At 29.1% G+C, this 10,052-nt stretch overlaps 1 protein-coding gene across 1 annotated transcript; it reads left to right on the top strand.

Moving 5' to 3' along the window:
• Positions 1 to 6,769: 6,769 nt before the first annotated feature.
• LOC25496635 (uncharacterized) lies at positions 6,770 to 10,052 on the top strand. Its single transcript, XM_039827089.1, has 3 exons — positions 6,770 to 7,096; positions 7,391 to 7,537; positions 9,474 to 10,052. Exons 1-3 carry the CDS (start codon positions 6,770 to 6,772, stop codon positions 10,050 to 10,052), a joined length of 1,053 nt encoding a protein of 350 aa, XP_039683023.1.

Below are 10,052 nucleotides of genomic sequence, written 5' to 3' on the forward strand. Positions count from 1 at the left end.
ACAACCTTTGGGACGAGTTAAGACATTTGGGAGATAAAAATTTGGCTTTTTAGGTGAAAAAGGGTTGGAACCCGAAAGAAATTGTGCAGAACTGATGACTGCTCGCTTAAGCGAACTATAAGCGAACAACCATTGTAAGCTTCAGGAACTTGGTCGCTTAAGTGAGCAGATGGTCGTTTAAGGGAACGAATAATTTTATTTTTATTTTAACTTGTAAAATATTTTATATATATTTTTAATTTTTTTATTGATATCTTTATTTACATGAAAACGTAAAAAAAAGTAAAGACAAAAAATAAATTGAAAAATAATATTTTTATTTTAACTTGTAAAATATATTATATATATTTTTAATTTTTTTATTGATATCTTTATTTACATGAAAACTTAAATAAGAAGTCATATTAATAAGTTGGATTCTGCTTTTTTTTTTTTTGTCCGGGATTCAAACCTAAAACATTGTATATATTATGCATTGTCCTTACCAACTGAGCTAAACATAAAGAGCAATGCTTGTAAATCAAGTAGATGCATTATTTCATTACAAGTATTGCTAATAACAGTAATTATGAGTCAAAAAAATTGCCACTAATTGTAATTTTTGTTTAGAAATAAAATAAGTAAAAAGAAAAAGTGATCGGAGCTGGGAATGATATTGACCTTCACTCTTTTTTTCTTCCCTTAATTAAACCAAACTAAACTATTTAAAAAAGAATTTTTTTTGACCACATTAAATTAAAACATAATATGAAATGCTTGTAAATCAGGTATATAGTATTTCATCATAAGTATTATTGATAGTAATAGTAATCATGAGTCAATTTTCTTTTGCTAGTAGTAATAATTTTGTTTTAGAAATAAAATAAGTAAAAAGAAAAAGTGATCGGAGCTGGTATTACATAAATACTAGCATTAATATAAGCCATTGATAAGTTCAATTTTCAAAACAAAATGAAGATGAATCATCTCATTATATGTTAAAAATTGCTATAGCAAAAAAGATACATATAATGAGATGATTCATCTTCATTTTGTTTTAAAAATTGAACTTATCAATGGCTTATATTGATGTTAGTATTTATGTAATCCAGCTCCGATCACTTTTTCTTTCTACTTATTTTATTTCTAAAATAAAATTATTATTACTAGCAAATGAAAATTGACTCATAATTACTATTACTAGCAATAATACTTATAATGAAATACTACATATGCCTAATTTACAAGCATTTCACATTATCTTTTAGTTTAATGTGGTCAAAAAAATTCTTTTTCAAATAGTTTAGTTTGATTTAATTAAGGGAAGGAAAAAAAAGTGAAGGTCAATCCCATTCCCAGCTCCGATCACTTTTTCTTTTTACTTATTTTACTTCTAAACAAAAATTATTATTACTGGCAATTTCTTTGACTCATAGTCTCATAATTACTATTACTAGCAGTACTTATAATGAAATACTGCATCTACCTGATTTACAAGCATTGCACTTTATATTTTAGTTTAATGTGCTCAAAAAAACTCTTTTTCAAAGTGAAGGTTTAATTTTAATTAAGAAAGAAAAAAAAGTGAAGGTCCATCCCTCGACTCTACTAACTCTAAGATAACAATTGGATTTAGATTAAAGAAATCCATGATGTTATTCTAGACCTATCCACTTTAGATACCCTTTCAACTTAATAAAGTTCATTTGTAGCAAAGAAAAAGAAAAAAAACTTAATAAAGTTCACTTTTATATTTTATAAAAAAAGCTTTTGTAAATAAATAAGAGAGTATAAAATCAAACATAAAAAGCAATTCATGTGAGCTTAGCTCAGTTGGTAAGGACAATGCATAATATATACAAGATTTCACGTTCGAATCCCGAACACCACAAAAAAAACATAAAAAGCAGAATCCAACTTATTAATATGACTTCTTATTTAAGTTTTCATGTAAATAAAATATCAATAAAAAAACTAAAAATATATATAAAATATTTTACATGTTAAAATAAAAATAAAATTACTTTTCAATTTATTTTTTGTCTTTCCCTCTTTTTAATAAAATTTTCTAGAGTTTGGCGGCATAGGATGGAGGTCTCTCGGGGTGCCAACCTAGTTGGGATGTCGATGATGCCTGTCCACTCTCCTTGTTCATAAAAAATATAAGAATAATAAAAAAAGGAAATCACCTGATTTTGGATCAAAGTTTGTTATAAAAATAATTTTTGTGATTTTGGATTATGTGAATGTTTTTGTTATTTTTGAATATTAGACATAAAAATTAAACTAACGTGATAAAATAATAAAGATGTGAGGAATTTCCGTAGTGACGGAAAAGCAGTAAATCTATGCATGATTTACATAAAAAAAAAAAAAACACACAGACACACATATTTGCTCATTTATGATTTACATTTGGCCTATATACATTCTAAATCTATGCAAATGAAGTCTTTTTGAAAAGTGATAAAAGAGAGACGAACTTTGTGATTTTTATGATTAAGTCGTATTTAATCGGTGAAAAGCACATGTATACTCAACTGCACTCATATGTGATCTAAGTGTATACATAGTTGAGGCAGTAGAATTTATTTGGTTAGTTTGGATTCAATTGTCTCAATTCTTCAAAGTTGTGAAACGACATACGAACTTGTCAGAAATGATCTTTAAGACCGAGTACTTTTCAAATCTTTTGTGTATAGCTTGATATGATTATACGAAGATGTGTGAATGATTAGTTAGGTGTTGAATATGATGATATAATAGTATGATGTATTTCTTTCGTTACTTGAATTGTGAGAAATTATATGAAATTGTGGAGTTGTAATAATCATGTTGTTGATTGTTAGTATGAAATATACATGCTAAATGTTTGGTGGTTTGTTGAGGTGATTGTATGTATTGAGTCTTGTTATAGAGTTATACATACAAATGTTGGTGAGTTGTTGTTGAACATGAGAATGGTGTGTCATATGTTCATGCATTCATAGTTGTGGGATATTTATATCCAATTGAGGTGTTTATGATGTGTTGTTGGCATCATGGAGTGACGGTCTAGACGTTGTTGGTGACGGTACCGCATGCATGTAAGAGTCGTGTCTAGGAACATAGTATGTTGTGGCATGAGTCCTAGTTGTTTTGATCCTTGGTGTTTGATGTGAATGGTAGCTGGCATATCTATAATGTTGTGTTGATGATTAATGTTGAAGATGAATTCTCTCTTAACTTGAATTATTTAAAGTTTGAATTGATGAGTAATTTGGTTTGATTGATTTGAAAGTTTGAGAAATGTTTTTTGAGAAGATAAGAAGTTGAAATGGCATAGAAGAATAAACTGTGAAGTTGATAGATTTTAATTGTGAAAAATAAAGTTTAGATGTGATTAAAATTGATTGAAGTTTGATTTAAAAAAAGAAATTAGGAATCACTTGGTTTGAAGTCCAATGTTTGTTCTATATTTTTGATTAAAAAGGATATTTTTGTTATTTTTGACTATTTGAATGTTTTTGTAGTTTTAGGTTATTCTAATTAAAGTCTAAAACAACTAAGCGTGACAGAATAAATTAAAATAAAGCGCGAGGGATTTTCCATAATGACGTTGCATTAAGATGGAAGTCCCTTTTTCCTTGGAATTAAACTATACTAATTATTTTTCTTTGCATTTTCGTTTTTGACATAAAGCGGAATAAATAAATATGCATGCAATGCAAGATTCTCATTTATATTTACATTGGTCTCTAAAATACATTCTAAAGCATAATAAATATAAAATGCATGAAATGATATAAGTATGTATGCAATGCAATATTTCATTTATATTTACATTGTCCCTAAATACATTCTAAAACATAATAAAATGATAAAGCAATAATAAAGGAAATAAAATGACAAATGCATGAAATAAATGAAAATGCTAAATAAAAAAAAAATATAAGAAATGAAAAATACATGAGGTGATTTAAGGCATTAAATAAATATGCTAAATAGACGAAAAAAATAAAAGAAATAAAAAATGCATGAGATGATTTAAGACATTAAATAAATATGCTAAATAATAGAAAAAAATAAAAGAAAATAAATAAATAAATGCATGAGGTGATTTTGAGATAAGTAAATATGCTAAAATTAAAGTGGTAGTAAATAAAAGGAAAAAAATGCAAAGAGAAAAAAAATTAAAGATGCAAAGAGGGTGCATGGGAATGGAGTGGGCTAGCGCGCGTGGGATCAAAGAGGGTGTATATATAGGCTGCCTGTTTTTTTCTCTTCATTTCTTTTATCCACTTCTCTCTCTACTTTTAAAACCTCCTCATTCTATCTAAAAAGCGCCACCCCCCACCTTTCTTCTCCGGTTGGTCTAACCGCTCCGGCGCGAAGAAAATTTTCATGGGATACTCTATTGCTAGGAAATTAGGGGGTCCTTGTTTATGCTACGAATGATTTTCGAACCTCTTCTTTATCTTAGTTTTTATGTAGGTTGTTTGTTTTTTGTTGGGCAATACCCCTTAAATTTTTCCCGATTTATGGATTAAATACTTTTGTACTTCTCTCATTATATAATAAAATTTTGATTTAAAAAAAAAGTAGTTCAAAGAATATTTCCATGGGATACAATGTAGAACCACCAAGTACTAGTTCAAAGACTAGTTCTTCATCTATTAGTAGTACATTTTTTTTTAGAAAGTCTATTAGTAGTACATAAAATGTTGTATTGCTCTCACGTAGTCAAAATTATCTAATATACTAATAATATAATTTTATGTTCATATATATAACTAGCAAAACTTAAGAATTGCCAAGACATAAAGCGGTGTGTGTGTTTGTGTGAAATCTTTAAATTGCATAGGGTCATAGACATATAATGATATGATATTTTCTCCTATTTTTTATTAGATTTGTATTCTTTTTGCCTCTTCTCTTTTTTTTAGGGGATTTTTGCATTTTCTCTTATGTTTTATAATTTTAGTACTTTACATATATATAACATAGTATATATTCTCTCAAAAAAAAAAAAACATAGTATATATTTTTTAGATTTAACATTTTATTTTGTTATATTCATTAACACATTTTTTTTTTTACTTTTTAAAAAATTTTCTTGGCCAGGTTTTCAAAAAACTACTTGAACCTATAATCGAACCAGACACGGTTGAGAAGCATCCCGTCACAGAGCTTCATGAAGTTTGTCAGAAGAAAAAATTTAATTTACAATTTGTAGACTTGTGGGAAAAATCAATGAACATTGATGTCTTCATCAATGAGAAATTTGTTGGAAGAGGCACTTATGGCTCTAAGAAAGACATTGTACATTATAGAGCTGCAAAAAATGCTTTGGATAAGTTTTTTTTTAAACAATAAAAAATGGAATATATATTAACACCAAAAGCAACTTCTCTAGCACAAGGTGTGCTAAAAGAATTACTGTACAAAAATAGAGTCAAAATAAACAACCAATACAAACCATTAAGCGATGTCCAAGCATTGGAAATGATTTAAGCACCATCTATCTGTACCAAACCTAAAAACAACCTTTTTAACTTTCAACCATGCTAAAGACATAAATTTAACTTTATCTAACAACCTGGGAATAGAAGTAACAACATTATTTGGATAAGTTGAAGATATGCTCTTGTAGATTGATGTTTATGTTTCTTTGGGAGCACTTTTGGTCTCTTTTCTTTGTTTCTTGGGTTTGATGTCTGCTAGTGGGTTGAGTGGATAACACTTTTATACTATAATGGTATCTACTATTGTTCAATTAGAATGTGTCACGTGACACACCCTTTAAATATAAATTAACATTGATAGGGTGCCCTCTCTAGGCATTTCATGGTCTTTTGTTTCTTCCTTTTCTTGTTCTTTTTGGTTGTTTTGGTTTTAATAAATAAAAAGAAAATTAATTAAAATAAAATAAAAAACACTAAAAAAAATGAAAAATAATAAAATAATAATAATAATAATAAAAACTTAAATCAGTCCCTTCGGAACCAAAAATGAGGTAATTCAAAGTAACCACTCTGCCGATATTTCGTCTGAAACGACGAAAATTCCCGACTTTTCAAGATGAGTAAAAAATGAGAAAAAATTGGAAAAATTAGGTCAAAAAATGGGATGACAGTCCCTATATTTTTTTTTCATGGACTAAAAATTGATTTTATTTTTCTAAGGGATCAAACGAATCATCTGGTAGTTTCTCTCAAAGATTAAAATAATTCACTTTAATATTAATCAGTTGGAGAAAATAAAACTAACACTTGTTTTGTGACAATTTTTTTTTAAATGTAACAATTATTATTAATTTATGAGATAGAGTGATCATAAAAAGGATAAGTCAAAACTAAATTTGAAACCAACACTAAAAAATCAATCCAAAATAGTAAAAAAGAAAAGCATATTTACTGGCATAGAGAAAGAGATAGGGATTAATATTCTCCCATAACCATTTTGAGTGTAACAAAGATATGGTCACATGGAAATTCAAGCCCACAAGGGTCAAGACGAATAACTTCTTCACTTAACCACACTGCAAAATCATACACCCTCCGATCACTATTATAAGCAAAAATCAACATTTTAGATACATTCATAAAATAATGTATGTAGTCTTTATTATAAACCACATACATCATTTAATGAATGAATCTAAAATGTTAATTTTTGCTTATAATAGTGAACGGAGGAAGTTCAAGCACACAAAGAGGTAGAAGAAGAAGAAGCACTTCTCCTCCAAACATGTGCACTCAAAATAGATGAGATAGAAGAACACTCTCCCAAGCTAGAAAAAGAAGTGCACATGAATGAAAGTGATTTTCCGCCTCCTTCACCACTACCACCGCCACTGCTGTATGAAGTGGAAGTGATTCCCCACACCATGGAAGCTCATGTTCACAAAGAAGAAGCACTCATCATCCAAACATGCGCACTGAAAATAGACGACAAAGAAGAACAGTCTCCTAAGCAAGGACAAGAAGAAGAAGAAGAAGAACACATGAAGGAAAATGAGAATGATGCGGAGACAGAAGAAAATGATTCTCCACCACCACCGCATGAAGTGGAAGCCATTCTTGAATACGAATTCAAGAACAAACTATTACTAGAAGAGGCTTTCACTCAACGTATGGTTTTCATTCAATTTGGTTATTCTTATTCAGTTATACATTTTGGGTCAATGATTTCTGGTACTATAGTACTTAGATGGTTATTCAACATGCCTTCTCCAATTTTATTTTATTTTTTTTACATAAAAATTGAGTTTCTGTTTTATAAAAAGAATTCCATATATTATTATAAGTTGCATTTAACTCTGAAGAAAATGCCAAGGATGCGTGTCGAATTTTTTTATTGAACTGTGAAATTTAACAATGAATTGTAACTGAATTTTTTTTTTTTCATTTTGGATAATTTTTTTTTACAGATTCAAGAATTTACTAAAGGGGTAGCTGAATATCCTTTACATTCCAATGGACTGATCGACGTTCCTAAAGATTTAGCAGATATTATCGAGTCTACCATTGGTGCGATCTTCGTTGATTGTAACTCATTGGTCGAAACTGTGTGGAAGGTACTCATTCATTTTACACTTTTTTGAACAAGCATTCATTTTTCACTTATATGGAATATTATTTAAAAAAGTCATAATTTTTTTTTTACTCAAAAAAATATTTTTATGAAATTATCCTTTTATAGTCATGAAACTATCCTTTACAAGCATTCATTTTACGTATTATCTTAAGACCTCGTATAAATTATTAGTACAATTGTTATTTCATAAGGATTTAATTACACTTGTTTTAGAATTTCATTAGTTACACTTTTATAGTCTTTTTATACATCTCAATTGTTCGATTTGAGTCTCAAGAGTTTCAATCGTTGCTCCTGTTGAGTCTACAATATATATAATAGATATATCATGTCCTATGAGCATAACTTAGTTGGTAGAACAATGCATTATTATATGCAGGGGTCGGGGTTCAAACCTCGGACACCCCACTTATTCACCTTATAAGGTAAATTTTAAACACTAGACTACCCGACAAAAAAAAAGATATATCGATGTCGATCATTCTATTAATATATGGTTAAAAAAAAAGGAGAAATGCGATGTTTTTTTAATAATTGATATTTTTTTTTGAAGGGGATATATATATATATATATATATATATATATGAGTTAGGATCCGTTGACACCAGGTGTCAACGCATTCGTTGACACCAAATCTCAACCGTCTCTTTTTTTAGATCAACGGCTTAAAACAATTTTAAAGTTAACCCATGCTAGTCCTGAATTTTGACCTCGCAGACATCTTGAATTTTAATCATATACTTTTATTGCTTCTGGAAAAATTATTCCCCTCCACTCATCGATATTCTATAACATCTTTATTCTTCTTGGGCTAATTGACTAATTCTTCATATAGATTAGATTGCAACAAACAATTTAGGTCAAAGTATGAAACCCTTCATAATTAGGGGAAAGTAGTATTTATATGATTGCTTCGATTGGTGGAATTGCAGGCGTGGAAATTGAGTTTTTGATGTGCTTGCTTCTATTGGTGGAATATTTTGCCATGATTAATAATTAAAAGCAATTGCATATTTGATTGTGTGATAGTTGTGATCATACGTAGTTCTTCGATGAGTTTTGTAAAATAAAAACCCTTCAAATTAAATTGAATTGGTGATTAGTTTTTGATAAACAAGAAATCATGTGTTGTGTGGTTGAGATCGGTGAGAAGACAGATGGTTTCATGGATGTTCTTTAAGACTTTGTTCTGTTAAAGCAGATTGAACAGACAAAATATGGTGCACTGTTAAGGAATGCCGATGTGAGGTAAACCATTGGATTAATTGAAATAGACGGTTGAGATTTGGTGTCAACGAATCCGTTGACACCTGGTGTCAACGGATCCTGACTCTATATATATATATATATATATATGTTATTATAGCTAGGTTAATGGTACAAAATAAATTTTTGAAATATGTGGTAAAAAGCAATATCTCTATATGGGATACTCGATAGAACCACTACATAGCTCAACGCCTCAACCAACCATGCATGACCACGATATATTGCAAAAAAGAGCAACTTGTATGTGTATCTATATAAAATGCTTTTTCACTCATGTAACCAAAATTATATAATTCTAATGATGTGATTTTTTATGCCGTTCAAAAGAATAATAATGTGATTTTATGTACATATATTTTAATCATAATATATGACAAATATAATAGTAAAGTTTAAGACTTGCATACACATAATAGTAAATAGTACTATAGTAGTATACAATAATATGCCATAGTCTTCAAAAAAAAAAATATGACATTTTCTCCTGATATTTTCATTATGTATGCAGAAATATTGCATTTTCTCTTATATTTATTTTATTGACATTTATATATAACATAATATAATTTTTTGAAACTAACATTTTATTTTATTTGTTTATATTCATTAATTCTATTTTTTATAATTTTTATTTTCATTTGGATAGGTTTTTAAAAAGTTACTCGAACCCATAATTGATCCCAACACTATTCAAAGGCATCCGATGGCAGAGCTTCATGAAGTTTGTCACAATAAAAGACTCAAGTTACAATTCAGAGATTTGTGGAAAGAGTCTATGAGAGTTGAAGTCCTTATAAATGAGGAGTTTGTTGGAAGTGGTGTTTATGGTTCTAAGAAAGAAATTGCACGCAATAGGGCAGCAAAAAATGTTTTGCAAAATATGGAAATTTTTTTTGGTATAAGTGCATCTACCAACGAAGTTGCTACCAAAGATTTAGATTTCCCTTCTAAGTGCGATGAAAGTTCAGATGCTACCGAAGATTTAAGTTCCCTACCTAAGTGCAATGGAGGTCCAAATGCTATTAAAGACTTACATTCCCCTCCTAAGTGTGATGGAAGTCCAAATGTTATCGAAGATTTAGGTTCCCCTCCTAAGTGCAATGGAGGTCTAGATGCTACCCAAGATTTAGGTTTCCCACCTAAGTGCATTGGAGGTTCAGATGCTGCCGAAGATTTGGGTTTCCCTATAAGTGCAATGGAGGTTCAAATGCTACCAAAGATTTAG

The sequence above is a fragment of the Medicago truncatula genome, chromosome 6 (assembly GCF_003473485.1).
Source record: "Medicago truncatula cultivar Jemalong A17 chromosome 6, MtrunA17r5.0-ANR, whole genome shotgun sequence".
Taxonomy (NCBI): domain Eukaryota; kingdom Viridiplantae; phylum Streptophyta; class Magnoliopsida; order Fabales; family Fabaceae; genus Medicago; species Medicago truncatula.

What these genes read in the sequence shown, in the direction of transcription:
- LOC25496635 (XM_039827089.1), top strand. Translation starts at nt 6,770, where the DNA reads ATGAATGAAAGTGATTTTCCGCCTCCTTCACCACTACCACCGCCACTG. An exon ending in AGGCTTTCACTCAACGTATG is followed by an intron (nt 7,097 to 7,390) that starts GTTTTCATTCAA and finishes TTTTTTTTACAG; the next exon opens with ATTCAAGAATTTACTAAAGG. An exon ending in TGGTCGAAACTGTGTGGAAG is followed by an intron (nt 7,538 to 9,473) that starts GTACTCATTCAT and finishes TCATTTGGATAG; the next exon opens with GTTTTTAAAAAGTTACTCGA.